A 16,578-nucleotide genomic window follows, 5' to 3' on the forward strand; every position below is an offset into this window, starting at 1 on the left:
TTCTGGAATCAGGAGTTTCTCCTTTTGGAGGTACTCAGACCTCAAGACACCTTTGTCATCTTCAGCATCTTTACAGAGATGACCCAGGTAGACCTTCTGAGCCATGGAGATGGGTATAATAATGCCCTCATTCTTCTCCCCCTTCCACCTTCTTTTGCACCGTATCCCTGCCTGGTTCAGTGGGCAGGATGCCTCTAGTCAGGAGGCTGGAGCTACTTGGTTTTCCAGAAATACTGGAGGAAAATGGCCACCAGACCTGCCACTATGGCCAGCACGATGAAGGAGACAACACCTGCCCACACACTGGGCTGGTGCCCCTTGACGTGTTCCAGAGCCTCCGTGGGGATCATGTTGGTGAAGTTCAGCATGAAGCCCAGCGTCCATCCAATGTCCGTGTTTGCTGCCTGAGGTGAGAGAGCAGAGCAGATCATCCAAAAGTGCCTCTCCCAGGCACCAGTAGCTTCAGCGCAAAGGACTGCTGGACACCTCTCCCATAAGCTGCCTCAGCTGCCATTTCACACATGGACCTGGCTTTGATGAACCCCATCTAAACCAGCACCACTTACGCAGAGCGCTTCCTCTCCCCACTTCCCAAAGGCTAAATGGCAGCAGAACATGGATGATCCAGATGTTCCTCTGTGACCTGCACAGGATTGTGGACCTGAGCTTTCATCCTTCCCCTGTGATCCTTCAAATTTGGTCATATTCTGGTTCAAATGGGTCATGGGGCCACCATCACCTCTCTGATGCTCAAGTCAATTCTGCCCAACATCAGTGACCAAAGTGGCCAAATCCTGCTCTGCGCTTCTCTGACCCTCTTAAAATTAGATTGCATTTACACCAGAGTAAGTGAGAAACAAGCTGGTGTCAGAGGTTTGGGGGCAGGTAGGAGTGAAGCTGCGCTGGGATCACTGGGCAGCAGGCATGAGACAAGGACACGTTTCTGGCGCAGGGGATCCCAGGGATGCTGCTCCTGAATGTGTCCTCGGCCAACGGGGAGGATGCGGCCACAGCTCCCTGCCCCGCAGGGCTTTTACCTGCTGGTTGAAGTGGATGCTGCTCCACGTGTGCTCGTTGAACTTGTAGCCATCGAGCAGCAGCGTCAAGATGTAAATCGCCGCGGAGCAGTACGTGTGTAGGTACCCCTTCTCCTGCGGGAAGGTCTCCTCCAGCTGTGGGGCCATTGAGGCACACGGTGCAATGGGGAATGAGACAGATGCTCAGAAACCCTCCCTGGCCCAGGGAACAGCAGGACATGCGCTTCCCGGGCAGAGATTTGGGACAGCACAAGGCTCTCACCTCTGTCCAGTTCTTCTTGCAGAAAGTCTGGACTGTGGAGTTGACATTGCTTAGAGACTGCTGGCTGGTCAAGTTCAGGAAGTGGAAGGTGTAGTAGAACCCAGCAAAGGCCTGGGGGATAAGGGGAGGTGGTAAAAACTGCATCTCCTTCCTCACCCAGTAAAAGGACCCAGGGACTCCTCTTGCCTAGGGACAGTCCTATGTCATTCCCAGGCTTCTGCATCCAGCACCCACTTGATGGTCTACCAGAAAGTCTTGGAGCTGGTGGACAAACCCTGGGGCTGCTGCTCGCACCCTGAGCTAGCTCAGACTTGCTCCCTGGGACAGGATCTTCCTATTTCCCTCAGGGAGGGCTGGGACATGGCAGGAGGCAGAGGCCCCCTCCTAGCATAGGAGAAGAGGTTTGCAGATGGGACCAGCTCTAGGGTCCCCTCCTTCCCCACCCCTTCCCACAACTACTGGCAAAGGGGACTGCCACCCTCTGTCCTCCCCCACCACAGCCGCGGGGACGGAGGCTCCTTACGAAGAACTGTCCCCGCACGGGCGGCTGATAGACCCCGTTGAACCCGCACGTCCCGTTGGCCCCACAGCTGAAGTTGAAGAGTTTCTGGATGGCGGTGCTGCACGCCGCTGGGTCCCCCGTCCCCGTCACCGTGAGGACCTCTGCAGAGCTGGGTGTGCTCGGGGCATGGACACAGGGACTGTCATAGAGGTCTGCCGTGGTGATGTTCTCCTGGTATCCCTTGGGGTAGCAGGGGTGCGATATCTCCTGGGCAGACGGGCTGCTCTGGAGAGAGTGGGAGCCGTTAGCAGGGCTTGGCCTGGGATGCCAGTGAGACCCTACCCCACAGCTCATCCTGCGCTTAGACTTTCCCAAAAAGCAGGATCTAGACCCTAGAAGGATTTGAGGAGAAGCAGGATCCATCCCTTACAAGACTAACCTGCCCAGGGCTTTTGCCCGTCCTGCTGTCGGCCCCACCACCAAGCCGTGCTGGGGTGGCGATGCCACTGCCCGGCTGTGCCTGCCCGCTGGGATGGCAGCCGGCTCCCGCGGGCAGCACGTGCTCTCTGCCTGCACCCGGAGCTCGTTGCCCTTGCCATTCCCTCTGTTCCCACCGCATCTTGCAGGCTCTGGCCAGAAGAAGGGCAAGTGAATGGGGACAGGGAAGAACCTAAGGATACAGCTGGGCTTGGAAAACGATGGAAAAGTGCCATTACCCGTCAACATCTGGGGAGAAGGGAGCCCTGGCAGGGAACCACCACCACCGTCCACCCAAAAGAGAGAATTTTTTGGTGTGGTAGATAAAATCTCCCAGGTTTTGGATTTGTGAAAACTCCCAATTCCCTTTTTCCACAGGCATGCCCAAAATTTCTGGAAGACATTTCTCATGGCAATGGGAAATGGTTGAGCAGATCCTGGTGACCAGTGGCTGCGGTACCTGGTGGAGATCTGCCAGCAGCATCTTCAAGGCCTGCGTCCGCCCATAGCAGAGGTAGCTGTGGGTGTAGAGCGAGTAGTTGCTGCCGTACAGCCTGAAGAAGACAGAGGTGTTCTTGTCCTCAATGGTGACTCCAGGCTGGAAGGTTATTTGTGTGGAGGCGCCTCCAAGGTCCAGAGCTCCCAGAACCTCAGTGTCCTGTGGATGTTCCCATTTCTCTGCAAAGGAAAACTGGCCCCATAAGATGGCAAGTGTTAGTCTGAACTGGAGGGAGTCACAGTGCCTGTCCCTTCACTCAAGGTTTTGTGGGCTCAGAATCACCTGAGGGACCTTCCATATCTTCTTTAACCCCTTCCTGCCTAGGTCCTCCTTGACCCACACAGACCCCCATGTAGCACTGAGGTCTGGCTCCTTGGCTGCTGCACGTCAGCTGGGACCCAGAGGCTTTGAGGATGGAAAGAGTAACACATTCATCGGGGATCTGATATTGCTGCATCCCTGTGATACCAAAATCGATGGATATGGAAGTGGAGAGCACAGGGCCAGGCTGAGCTGGACACAAAGACCCTCGATTCTGTTAATCACATCGGTGGAGTTGAATCTGCGGTTCACAGCCACAGCCTACAGTTATTTGGGTGACAAATACCCTAAACCTACATTTTTCTCTGCTCTGGGAATGAACCTGGGTGTAGCTCAGACAGGGATGTACACACTGCTTACCCTCCCTCTGCCCCCTCCCACAGCCCACACCTTGATGAGGGTCTCCAGCAGGTAGTTGACGGTGATCCAGCCAAAGGAGCCCTCCTCGTTCCCCGTCAGGATCCAAGCCCCACAGAAGTCCACAGGGTACTCGCCAATGGCCTTGGCCACCTCGGCCAAGACCTGCTCGGCCTTGGTGCTGTTCTGCTCCCTGCCCAAGGAAGGAGACAGAGACCGTGTGGGGCAGGAGGTGATGGCTGGGGAGCTCTCGGAGCTGGGCTGACAGCAAGAGGCTGTGTCTTCTGCCATGGAGCAGGGTTGCTCCGAGACGGGCACATCCCCATCCACCACTGCCCTGCCTGCTGTTGGCTCCTGCGAGGTGCCAAATCCCTCGACTGCTGTGTTGGGTCTCCCTGAAAATGCTGCCAGCAGCTCTGCCTGAGCACGTGGGAAGGTTAATGTGAGACTGGCAAGGAGGTTCCTCCACCTCCGGGGCTGGGGCCGGAATGGGCTGGGGGTTCCCCACGGGCACAGCAAGCAGTTCTCTTGGATGCCCCAGTGGATGGCAGACATGGATGCTCTGCCCATCACAATAGCCTGCCTGGGCAGCAGCCCCCCATGTCCTCAGCCCTCTGTGCCCCCCATGCCCCAGCCCCCCATCCCAGCCCCCTGCACTGGCTCTGATGCAGAAACGTGTGGTGGGGAGGGGGCAGGAGGTGGTCGGCTCCAGGCAGTGCCGGTACCTCAGCAGCCGCATGCCCGCTGTGGCCCCCAGGTAGGTGGGGGTCTCCCGCTGCTGCTTCGTCGGGACGATCTTCATGGCCTCATCCAGGCAGGGCTTCAGGCTGGCTCCAGCCCCAGCCGGGTTGTCTGCATAGCTGGAGATGCCGGATCCTGCAAGAGGGCACCCGTGATGGAGCGAGCTCTGTGCCACCCAGGAGGGACAGGGCAGTGGGACACACATCCGCCAGGAGAGCTCCCGGGGTTTTTCCTGGTGGACCCAGGCCAGCTGTGCCTTTGCCAAGGGTGTCCCTGGCAGGGCAGCGCTCAGAGCCAGCCTGCCTGGAGGCAGCACGTGCTGCGACCATGGCTCCGGCTCTGGATGGAGCGGGAGGGCTGCGCTGTGTGTTTTGTGGTGCTGAGCACGTGCTTAACCCCAGGGAGGTGGCACTGCCCGAGCGTGGCCAGCCAGTCCCGCGGGACTCGCTCGACAAACAGAGCAGTTCCTGATTTCCCCGGGGAAGGGGCAGGCTCCCCTTCGTCCTGCTGGGAGGGCGCACGGAGCCGATCCGCGCACACAGAGGTGCCCTCTGCACAGCTTGTTTGAGTTCCTATTTTTAGAGGGTGGCACCAGATCTGAGCACCCAGCATGGTCCTGTGCCGGGCAGGGACAGGCTCTGGGGAGAAATATCACTATTTACCTTCTCCTGGGCTTTGCACACCGTTATTGCCATTAGCCCACGCACCCTCTCTGTTACTCTTTGCCCTCTGCCAGACCTTTGCAGTTAACCAGTAACTGCCATGGCACCGCCACGGAGCCTGGACGTGAGGTTGAGGCGAGCTCTGACTCCCTCACCCCCTGCCCAGGCACCTCTGCCCTGGCCTAGTGGCCTTTGCCAGTCCCAGCCCAGCTCCGTGTGCCATTTAGCTGACCCGACCTGCCCTCGCTAGCCCAGTCCTTTCCTGCAGAGAGACCAGTCCTTGTGCCAAAGCCCGACAGCACCTTTGCAGTAATAAATAATAAAATAATAGCAATAAATGCCTCTTTGCGTATTTCTAAACATCCAATGAATAAACCCCCTTTGGGACATTTACCATTTACCGTGCATGGCATGACCCAGCCAGCTGGCGCCATGGGACAGCCACCCTGGCAAGCACCGCCACCAGCCAGCCCTGGCATCCCCCAGCTGAGCAGGGGCAGGGGAGGGGGACAGCCACCTTCTGCCACACTTACCAGACACGGTGCAGGCCTCCACCTGGGAGACAATGCCGGTGCCGTTCTCCTTGTCCGCGGGCCACCGGTAGATGTAGAGAGACGTGTGCGTGGAGCCGGCGTCAAACACCAGACCGTACTGGGGAGGCAGAGGGGACACGGGGTGTCAGGGGGTGCAAGCCAGCTTCACCTGCCACAGAGCGACTGGAGCTCCAGGAGAGCTGGCAGAGCTCCTGGTGGGCAGAAGAACCTCAAGTGGCCAAACGAAGAGTGTCACCAGAGCAGAGAAAGCCCTGTGGCGTTGGCACTGATGCCAGCTGTGTCGGGGCCAAGGCTCCATCGCAAACCGTTTGAGCTGGCGATGCTCGGTGATGAAAAGGCTGTGTGTGCTGCAGGGCCAGTCACAGGGACCAAACCAGACCCACCTGGGACACCAGCCTGCGCAGGTGTTTGTCCCCATCTCGGTGACAAACGGCACAGTCTGCCTGAAACCTGGGGAAAACCCAGCACCAAGGGGCAGCCAGCACCCAAGCGAGAGCGGGCAGCTGCGCCCCTCCTGAGGGCCCTACCTTGGTGCTGGGAGGCAGAAGCACGTCCGTCACGTTCACGACGCTCAGAATGAGGGCGATGACGCTGAAGACACAAGTGGCTGCCAGGAGACCTGCAATGGCCTTGGCTTTGTAGTCCATTCCTCCTCTGACCTGCAAGAACAGCCCCAACCCCCAGCTCACAGCTCTGCATTTCAAGGCCAGTTTTGAAGTGCAAATCTCGTGGATGGATATGGGACTTGTCAAGATGGGACTTTCCGCTTCCTTAACAAGGGCTTGAAGCCATTCTCCAGTGCACAGCTGCTCTTATGGGAGATTCTTGGCAGTCTCGGGGCTGGGACACCCTGTCCTTCTGAGCACTCCCTCCCTGGAGGATTTCAGCATGGCTTTTTCAGCCCTGTCTTCTCAACTGCAGCCCTTCAGGACTCTCCTGGCATACAGCCTGGACCCCATCCCTCTGCCCTGCTCAAACTACTGGCTGAGTGGTTGGTCTGGTCAGCATCTCCTCTCCCAGCAACATCCCTGGGGCAAGTCTGGCAGTGGCTAACGAGAGTCCCAGACTGGGTGCAGGACCATGCCCTGGCAGGTTCCCAGTGTGGTCACCCCCTCCAGAGATGGATGCAGAGCTGCATCCCACTGGCACCCACATGCCGTCGTACCCTGCACCCTTGCAACACGTGTCCCACGAGACTTGGGACCATCAGGTACCATCTGTTGCCCAACAGTCCCAGACTGCCCTTGAGAGGGTCCTCTCTGCACCAGGCAAGGGAATAGCATCTCCAGCCACGTGTCTCCTGCCTGGCCCAGCTCTCCTCGGCTCTCAGTGATGCCACAGCACCCACGCAGGGATGGTGTCCTTGCCTGCAGGCGGTCTCCAAGCCTCTCCTGCAGTCCCAAGGGCAGGCAGAAGGGCAGAGGCAGAAACACACAGCCCCGTAGCCAAGCTGGCACGCCAACAGTGATAGCATTGCACAGGCAGGCAAGGCCAGTGGGGAACAGGGGAGGTCCTGCACCTCCCGCTCGTCCGGCCGGAGCTCAGCTCCCAGCAGAATCAGCCCTGAGGCATCCGTAAGAAATTGCAGCAGAGCAGCAAAGCCAAAGGGTCTGGTTCCCTGCAAAGGCTTCAGCACACAGCACCTGACACGCCACCTGCTCAGCACCCCATGGCCAGTCCAGGGGTGGTTTTCTACACCTACAGCTCTCCCTCCTCCTCCTGCACCGCCGCACAGGCAGCATCCCTGCAGGGAGCTGGGCTGACCTCCTCCATGGCGTTGAGCTGCAAGCCAGACTCCAGCTGAGCGGTAGATGTCCTGAGAGCCCTGGACACAGCCTAGAGAAGAGATTTAACCCAGCCAGAGCTTTGGGGTGGCGCCTGAATGCTGTCACTTGGCTGTGCAATTCTCCCGTGAGTTCATAAAAACACAGAGGAATTCCCTCGCCCTTTTGTCAGGCCAGGTCAGCAGCTGGAATAGGAGAGGAAAGACCTTTGGCAAGGTCAAAGGAGATGCTGACTCCAAAACAACACGCCGGTGATGAACAAGGGTGATCGATCTCCTGCGTGACATGAGCTGTATAATGATGCACGACGGCTGTTCTTGACCCACGTCATGGGACACGGGACTACAGGAAACCCTTATCAGACCATACCCTCCAGCCAGGAGCCCTCCCCTGTCTGGTGGCTATGGCCAGAAGAGACCATATGGAAGCAGCTGATGAATCCCTGTATTGTCACATCTCCAGTCCTACCAGCCCTGATAGAGTTTGCCCAGATAAAACCATGCCGTTGGGATGTGATCCCCTGCTCCAGGGAATACAGCAATGGCAAAAGTCACAGCCAACATGCTGGGAAATTCTGTCCCAGGTGCCATGTGATGCAACGATAAGAAATGGTGATAAACTGCATTGTCCTGCATGCAGCGGCGGGTGAGAAACGAACCCCACCTCCTCTGGCAGGGCCTGATTTCCAGTTTGACTGGGCAGGAAGGAAATTCTGAAGGCAGCACAGAGCCAGCACGGCCTGGGAAGGGGAGCAGGGCACGAGGAGGGAGCCCAATGGGTGGAAAACAAGGCAAGAGGCAGGTGAGAAGCTGATCCATCTGCCCAGCCTTTCAGGGGCACCTCAGGGCTGGCCCACACTGATACCCGCTACCCTACGTGGCAGGTTCAGCTGAGCAGCAGGGATGCTGCTGTCGGTGGTGATGCCTCCAGAGCTGAAGACAAGGCACGACGCCACAACGAGCAATGCCCGGCCGTTTCCACGTGTGGAAAGTTCACAGCTGCGCACGGGGCTGGGGCCAGTGCTGCACTCGCTTGTGTACGACCAGGCACGACAAAGTGCTCTGCAAACACCCGCGGACATCCCTCACCTTGCAGGGTCCCTCACCTTGCAGGGTCCCTCTCCTTGGAGCGTCCCACGCCAGGAGGGACAGAAAGCCCCTCAACATTCAGAAGGAGAGGCTCAGAGGCATTGCTGGATTGAAACTGTCTGTTGTTCAGGAAAACAGGAAGCCGCCTTCCCCTCCCTGCACTTTTAGGATTTCAAAGTTGAAAGGGTTCTTAAGATTCTAAGAAAGAGGGTGAACGGGAATGCCGGGAGCATCGTTGCCTGGCAGAGCAGTTCCCTGCCTCCCATCTCTCCCACCACTGGGGCTGGCCAGTGCCCTCCGTGCCCGACCTATGCCCCCTCCGTGCCCCGTGCCCCCCGTGGGGCAGCGGGCGGCCGCCCCAGCTCCCCCCCCCGCCGCCCCTCCAGCCCTCGGAGAGTGTTTACCCGCACCCCGGGCCCCGCTGCTGCCCGGGCGCACCTGGTCAGAGCCCCCCCGGCACCCCTCCGAGCACGGCTCCGGCCGGGGGCACCCCGGCCCCCTCCCCTGCCCGCGGCTCACCCCGGCTGCTCCCGCCTGCTGCTCCGGGCACCGCCGCGCTCGCCCCGGTGTCGGCGCGTACCTGGAGCGCGGAGCCCCGTTCCTGGGACAAAGGCTGCCCCGAGTCCCCGGTGCGGCCCTCCCCTTGGCCCCGGACCAGCAACCTGCCCGGGAGGGAGCTTGTCCGGGAGGCAACAGGGCTGAGGCTGGACCGCCGGGGTGGAAATAGCGTCCGGCGTTAACCATTTCGCTGCTGGAGGAGCGGGTCTGCCTGGGAGACCTCCACCGCGGGGGTGTTGGGGTGCCTGCCCCGCTCGGGGAGGGTTCAGCGGGGGGGCAGCTCCCTGGGAAGCTCACGACAAGCCCAGCCCGAGCCTCTGCCCCTCGGGAAGGCTGGGAGCCGGCTGGCCCCGGGACGAAGGCAGCGGTGGAGATCCGGGAGCCCCACGGACATCCCTGCCCCACACCCGCTGCATAGACACACTGCAAGGGGAAGCATGGGCCGAGCCTGCCACGCCGCACCCTGCTGTCACCTGGCTCTGCCGTGCCCCACACCGCCCCACTGCAGGCAGGGCCAGGCTGGCAGAGGAGCCCAGGACAGAAACAGGAGGGACCTGTCCCCATGGCTAGGGACCCATCCCCACAGCCAAGGACCCACTTGTCTCCATGACCAAGGACCTGTCCCCACAGCCAGGGACCCATCCCCATGGCCAGGATCCCATCTCCATTACCAGCATCCCATCTGTCCCCATGGCCAGGGACCCATCCCCATGGCCAGGGTCTTGTCTGTCCTCACAGCCAAGGACTCGTCCCCATTGCCAGGATCCTGTCTGTCAGGGACCTGACCTGACAGCCAAGGACCCACTTGTCTCCATGGCCAGGGACCTGTCCCTACAGCCAAGGACATGTTCGCACAACCAGGGACCCATTGCCATGGCCAGGGTCCCACCTGTCCCCACAGCCAGGGAGCCATTCCCATGGCCAGGGTCCCACCTATCCCCACAACCAGGGACCTGTTCCCATGGCCAGGGTCCCATCTCCGTTACCAGAGTCCCATCTGTCCTCACAGCCAGGGACACATCCCCACATCCAGGGACCCATCCCCACTACCAGAGACCCATCTGTCCTCACAGCCAGGAACCCATCCCCATGGCCAGGGACCCACCTGTCCCCACGGCCAGGGACTTGATACCCGAAAAGTTGATGCAATTGAACTCTCCAAGACTCGTTTTGGAGTTTTGGAAAACAGATATTATTTATTATTTATTATGCTATATTTGTAATTTAGCAGCAGCCTTTCTATTCAGACTTATCTGTCCCCACGGCCAGGGACCCGTTCCCACGGCCACGTTCCCGCCCCCCTGCGCTGGTGCAGGCGGAGGTACCGCCGCGCCCCCCCGCGCCCCCCCGCGCCCCGCTCCCGGGACGGAACCCGGACATCCGCGGCCGGCCCGGGCCGCGCTTTCGCTTTGCGTCGCGGCGCCGGGCTGGGGGCGGGCAGGGCGGGCGGGGCTGCCCGGAGGCCGTGCCCGGGGCGGGGGGGTTGCGGGGGCAGCAGCGGTGCCCGGCTCGGTGCACCCACGCCCGAGGAAGCCGGGGTGCTCCCGGCACAGGTACGGCGGGGGCTGGCCGGGACCGCGGGCACCCCCTCCCCGAGGGCCGGGCGGGAGGGAGGCTGTCCCGGGAAGGGCTTTCCCTGCCCCGTTCGCGGGAGCGGAGCTGCCGGCTCGGCTGGGCCCCGCTCGGCCCGGGATGTTGCTCCGGTGCCGGTCCAGGGGCGGCTCGCGGTGTCGCAGGGCTTCATGCCGGGGATGCGCGGCTCCCGAGCGGCCGGGAGAAGGGGACCCCGGGGGAAGGCGGAGAGCTGGGGCAGGGGCGGGTGGGTCAGGGCTGCCCATGCCAAGCGTGTCCCTCCCCACAGCCCGGTGCTGGGATGCGGCCGTGCCTGCTCGGGGCCGTGGGCTGGAGCTCGGCGGTCTTGCTGGGAGTGCTGGGGGTGGCCGTCTTCCTCCTCGTCCTCACCCCGCTGAAGGATGCCGCCCTTCCTACGAGGAGCAAAGTAGGTGCCAGTGAGGCCTGGGGGAGCCGGGGAATGACCACCAGCCCCTTCCCACCTCTCATCCTTCCACCAGCCCTGCCTTCCTCTCGGCTTGCAAGTCTTCCTATAACCAGCTTAGCTTTTCTGGGCTTAACCTAACAGAGGTAGGACTGGGCAGATCAACCACCCCCCTAAACCACAGTCCTGGCTCTTTGCTAAGGATGGAAGAGAGAAGAGCAGCCTTAGTCCCGGGGCTGCTCCATCGTGTGTCCCCCCAGCACTTTCCTCTTTGCTTTCAGACATCCCAAGCATGTGGTGGGTTTTCATCTCTCTCTCCTGTTGCTCTCCGATGGCTTTTGCAAGCTGTTATAAAAGAGTCCGAGTTTGTGAGATTTGCCGCTCCTGAAGGTCTGGGAGCAGCTTTGGCAGCCTGAGCCTGGTGGGACGTGCCTGGTGCCTCCCTGCTCTGCAGAGCACCCTGCTCACCCGCTCGCCTGCCCCTCCTGCGCAGAATCGGGGGGATAGAGATTGAGCGGGGCTGCTAAAGCGGGGTTGGACGTGCAAACCTCACATTCACACATGGGAAATGGGAGCCGATGCTCCCAGAACGCCCCGTGGCACGTGGTGCAGCCCCAAACGTGCCGTGACCCCGTGTCCCCTCTGCCTCCCCAGTATGGTCTGGTGTTTGACGCCGGCTCCACGCACACGGCTCTCTACATCTACCGGTGGCCCGCAGACAAGGAGAACGGCACCGGCATCGTCTCCCAGGTGGAGGCCTGCACCGTGTCCGGTGAGTGCGGCAGGACGTGGCCATCCCCCTCACCCAGCCTCTGGGTCACTGTCCCCGGCTCCCACAGCATCGTCGGTGGTCTGAGTCAGCCCATGCTGGGCCAAAGGGAGATGGCCTGGTGGAAGAGCCAGAGGACATTGATGGGAGGGAAGGTTTGCACCTTAGGGAGCCCTACAGTAATTTGGGGATCCAGGGGTGGGTAAGGAATTTGAGACCCACTTAACGTGGTTCCTGGAGCCAGTCCAGTCTTGCAGCTGGTGGTTCTGCATCAACTCACAGTTCAGGATGCTGGGTGTGCCGAGTTTGCAACTGTTTCCTTGGCGCTTGTTCCCACAACAGGTCTTCACAGCTTCTTTCCTAACATGTTCCCACAAGTGCTCCTAAAACCTCTGCAGAAGCCCCTGAACATTACAGGGTGGTTTTTTGTATGCGGCTCCTGACTGCGCTTTGGGTCGGCAGTTGCCTTTTGGGTACCTGTATGGCACCAAACTCACCAGTTTTGGGCTGTGACTGGGACATCTGGGTATTGCCAAGGAGGTCCAGAGTGCTCCCTGGGCCTGGGGAACGGGTGAATGTGTCCCACTGCCCTGTCCCTCCTGGGTGGCACTGAGCTCACTCCATCACGGGTGCCCTCTTGCAGGACCCGGCATCTCCAGCTACTCAGACAACCCAGCTGGGGCTGGAGCCAGCCTGAAGCCCTGCCTGGATGAGGCCATGAAGATCGTCCCAGCAGAACAGCAGCGGGAGACCCCCACCTACCTGGGGGCCACAGCGGGCATGCGGCTGCTGAGGTACCAGAGCTGACCACCTCCTGCCCCCTCCCTACCACACGTTTCTGCATCAGAGCCAGTGCAGGGGGCTGGGATGGGGGGCTGGGGGCACGGGGGTACAGGGGGGACAGGGGGCTGAGGACATGGGGGGCTGCTGCCCAGGCAGGGCCATGGTGATGGGCCATGTCTGCCATCCACTGGGGCGTCCAAGAGAACTGCTTGCTCTGTGGCAGACGACGCAGCCTCTTGCTGTCAGCCCGGCTCTGAGAGCTCCCCAGCCATCACCTCCTGCCCCACACGGTCTCTGTCTCCTTCCCTGGGCAGGGAGCAGAACAGCACCAAGGCTGAGCAGGTCTTGGCCGAGGTGGCCAAGGCCATTGGCAAGTACCCTGTGGACTTCCGCGGAGCTCGGATCCTGACGGGAATGAGGAGGGCTCCTTTGGCTGGATCACCGTCAACTACCTGCTGGAGACCCTCATCAAGGTGTGGGCTGTGGGAGGGGGCAGGGGGGGTCTGCCCTCTCTGCTGTGCTGCGGTCTGGGCTGGGAAGCCGATATCCCTGTGGTCACCCTGTGCCAGGTCCCTGTGGGTGACTCCTGGTGCTGGGCAGTGCTCCTTCACAGGCAAATGGACCCATCCACTGGCAGAGGATGTGGTCGGAGCTCTGGACCTTGGTGGGGCTTCAACCCAGATCACGTTCCTTCCCGGGACCGCCATAGATGACAGCAGCACAAGAGCCCGTCTCAGGTTGTATGGGACCAACTACTCCATTTACACCCACAGTTACCTCTGCTACGGGCAGAAGCAAGCCCTGAAGATGCTGATGGCATCCTTACACCAGGTAACCACCTCCAGCCTTGTGCTTCTCCACTGGAGACTGAGCCCCGACCACACTGAGCTGGGCAGGCAGCATCCACTGGGTGTGATGGCCCCTGGGCTCCCTGTGCCTTTGTGCAAACCCTGGTGAGGAGGGTGGACACAACAGGGCCACCATGGCAGGAGCCATCCCAGGGGTGTTCCAAGAGAGCTGAGGTGGACACCCCAAAACAGGATGCCTGACTGCAGATGTTGCTGGGATGGTGGATGTCTGGGGCCTCTGTCCCAGGGCCATCCTGCCCACCGGATCTCCATCGCTGTCCTGATGGAGGGGATGTGTCAGCCCAGCCTCAGTCACAGGGGGCTGGAAGGACCCAGTCCTGGAGGAGGGAACCTGCTGGGTGCTGGGAGGTTGGGGAAGACCCAGCAAGATTTTTTAGCACTGGTGTGATAATGAATAAGTTGGTTTTATGGGAAGAAATCTGAAGAGGCTGGTCTTCAGCAGTAGGCTTTGGGCATGGGAGAGGCAAGGCAGGTGGTGTTGCTGCACAGGAGACCCTCATGTCCATAGCTTGGCTGTGGGTGAGGGCTGAACACCATCTCATGCTGGCAAAAGATCATGTCCAGAGCATGTTGCAGAGAGAAATCAGCATCCGTTTTGATTTTGCTTAAATGGCTTTTTAGCCTTGGCTCTCCCCAAGTCTGGTGACCCTACGAAGGAGGGGTGGGGACAAAATGGGTCTGCACTCAGCACAGGGTCCAAAGCCCTGAGGCTCTGGGCATGTGACTGTCGCTGTAGCTGATCCCTGACCAGAGCGTGGTCGTGCCGTGCTTGTCCCCATGATTCTGTGCCTGCTCCTCATGGAAGAGATCCCCTGGGTGGGGGGGCTACCATGCTAGCGTCCTGCCTCTGGGTGTGGGAACAGGCGCTGTCTGTGGGCTGTTTCTCTCCTTTCCATCTTCATCCTCAGCACCAAGGCAATGCTAACAGCTCTTGCTCTCTCCAGAGCAGCCCGTCTGCCCAGGAGATATCGCACCCCTGCTACCCCAAGGGATACCAGGAGAACATCACCACGGCAGACCTCTATGACAGTCCCTGTGTCCATGCCCCGAGCACACCCAGCTCTGCAGAGGTCCTCACGGTGACGGGGACGGGGGACCCAGCGGCGTGCAGCACCGCCATCCAGAAACTCTTCAACTTCAGCTGTGGGGCCAACGGGACGTGCGGGTTCAACGGGGTCTATCAGCCGCCCGTGCGGGGACAGTTCTTCGTAAGGAGCCTCCGTCCCCGCGGCTGTGGGTGGGGCTGTGGGGTTTCGGGACACCAGAGGCTGACCAAGACCCCAGAAAAAACTGCTGTAGAAGAGTCTGACTAGTGCCAGCCCTGAAAGCTGGGACGTGCCGGATGCACGGAGACGTGCAGGGTGCTCGCCGGCGTGCCAGGCAGACCCTGACCCCTGTTGTCACAGCACCAGTCTCTTTTGGTGTGGGGAGCAGCCCCGGGGCTCCCTCCCAGGAGGTCAGGGGTGGGGGGTGGCAGGGGCCCGGCTGCTCCACTGACCTGCTGCCTTTGCTGTTAAACACCCGCAGGCCTTTTCGGGGTTTTATCACAGCCTTCACTTTCTGAACCTGACCGGAGGACAGTCGCTGAGCTCCGTCAATGCCACCATCGGGCAGTTCTGCACCAGCAGCTGGGAGAAGGTGAGATCCTGCCTAGGACATGCCAGCCCCTGCCATGTTCCCCCTGGCTGCTGGGCAGCCCAAGGGCTCAGCTGGAGCCCGTCCTCTGCTGTGCAGATGGCAGCTGGAGAGAGCTGGGGGAGGATGAAGATCTCTGGACAGGGAGCGGTGGGAGAGCAGCCCGCAGCCTCCCACGTCCTCCTTGCTCCCCGAGCCCAGGCACTGCTGGCTCTTTGCTCCCAGCCGCGCTGCGGGGCTCTTCCCCGCAGGGTGGGTGCACCGAGCACTGCTCCGTGCTGGCAGCCCCCCGGCTCTTCCACCTCTGCAGGTGCAGAAGGAGTTCCCCGCCGTGAACAGGACCCACCTCCGCGACGCCTGTGCAGCCAGCTCCTACGCCCTCACCCTTCTCCTGCACGGCTACAAGTTCAACGACACAACGTGGCTTCACATCCACTTCGTCCGGCAGGTAGGGAAGCGCCCGGCAGCCCCCAGCTCCCAGCTTTGTGCAGTGAAATGGTTCGTGCCCACCTTGCCCTGCCCCTGCCCAGCCTGAGTGGGGGAGCAGGGGGTAACCGGGCAGCGTGGTCCAGGGCAGCGAGATGAAGCAACCCTCGAGTTAACCCTTTCAGGCCCTTGCTGGGACATCTGGCCTGGGCCGTTTGTGCCTCCCCCAGCTTGTCTCAGCAGCGGGGTGTCTGCAGCCCACGGTGTGCACAGACATGGTGGCTGTGGAGCAGGAGCAGGGGGTGCAGCAGCAAAGGTCTCCTCTAGCTCTCCAGCTTGCCTGGTGCTTCGCAGCCTTTCACATCCCTCTTCCTCCTCTGTCTGCACAGGTCGCTGGCGTAGATGCGGGCTGGACTCTGGGCTACATGCTCAATCTCACCAACATGATTCCCTCAGAGACTCCCCAGAGAGTTGAAGGGCTCCGGAAAAGCAACTGGATAGTAGCCACGGTTTTACTGGCCATCATGCTCATCCTCATCTTCTGCCTGCTCACAGTCTTCTGCTGCCAGAAGAACTCCTCCGGTTATGAGAGTCTCTAGCAGCACTGGCTCCAGAGGCTGCTGAGGCCACTTACTCCTGTGGCCACACTTGTCTGAGGAGCTGCAGACTGGAGAATCACCCCAACATGTCCAGGAGCTGTGAACTTGTAATGTGGGGCACCTGTGTCCTGGCCTGGTGAGCTGGAACCAGCCCAGGCTTTGAAAAAATCCTCTTTGTAGCTCTGTGCTGTCTGGTTTTCCTGTCCCTCACTGCTGGTTGGAGATGCTCTAGGAGGGAGGGCATGGCCGTGTGGGGCATGGGCTCAGCGCTGGGGGTGTGGGGACCATGGTGATGTGGGGCAGCTGGAGATGGTGGGTCAGGAAAGAGAGATGGGGTGTCTGGCAGCAACAGGGTCATCACGAGGCTGCTAACAGCCTACAGCAGATACCCCATGTGGGGCAGATGGATCCTACTGCAGCCTGAGGCAAGGGTCTGCACAGCCCATGGCCACCGAGAGGGTAGTCAAACACTGGAACAGGCTTCCTAGAGAGGTGGACAATGCCCCAGGCCTGGCAGTGTTTAAGAGGCATTTGGACAATGCCCTTAACAACATGCTTTAACTTTTGGTCAGCCTTGAAGTGGTCAAGCAGTTGGACTAGATGGTCACTGTAGGTCTCTTCCAACTGAAAATGTACTATTCTATTCTATTCCATTCCAT

At 60.5% G+C, this 16,578-nt stretch overlaps 2 protein-coding genes across 3 annotated transcripts; one reads left to right on the plus strand and one right to left on the minus strand.

The window, feature by feature from the left end:
• Positions 1-212: 212 nt before the first annotated feature.
• ENTPD8 (ectonucleoside triphosphate diphosphohydrolase 8) lies at positions 213-6,059 on the minus strand. 2 transcript variants are annotated; one of them, XM_086625139.1, is made up of 9 exons: positions 5,940-6,059; positions 5,392-5,509; positions 4,181-4,331; positions 3,489-3,648; positions 2,739-2,969; positions 1,823-2,086; positions 1,300-1,410; positions 1,038-1,172; positions 213-404 (listed from the first exon to the last, which is right to left on the minus strand). In XM_086625139.1, the coding sequence occupies exons 1-9, from the start codon at positions 6,057-6,059 to the stop codon at positions 213-215; spliced, it is 1,482 nt and encodes a 493-aa protein (XP_086481265.1). The 2 variants fall into 2 exon arrangements, with proteins under 2 accessions (XP_086481265.1, XP_086481266.1); XM_086625140.1 differs by having other exon boundaries at positions 1,823-2,068; positions 2,724-2,969.
• Positions 6,060-10,715: 4,656 nt separating this feature from the next.
• LOC147527198 (ectonucleoside triphosphate diphosphohydrolase 8-like) lies at positions 10,716-15,919 on the plus strand. The gene is given in 10 exon segments (XM_086625440.1): positions 10,716-10,841; positions 11,493-11,610; positions 12,251-12,401; positions 12,705-12,796; positions 12,799-12,863; positions 12,991-13,221; positions 14,204-14,467; positions 14,787-14,897; positions 15,205-15,342; positions 15,710-15,919. Coding segments are annotated over 10 exon segments (1,506 nt in total).
• The last annotated feature ends 659 nt before the right edge of the window (positions 15,920-16,578 follow it).

The sequence above is a fragment of the Tauraco erythrolophus genome, chromosome 22, assembly GCF_009769465.1.
Source record: "Tauraco erythrolophus isolate bTauEry1 chromosome 22, bTauEry1.pri, whole genome shotgun sequence".
NCBI classification, from domain to species: Eukaryota; Metazoa; Chordata; class Aves; order Musophagiformes; family Musophagidae; genus Tauraco; species Tauraco erythrolophus.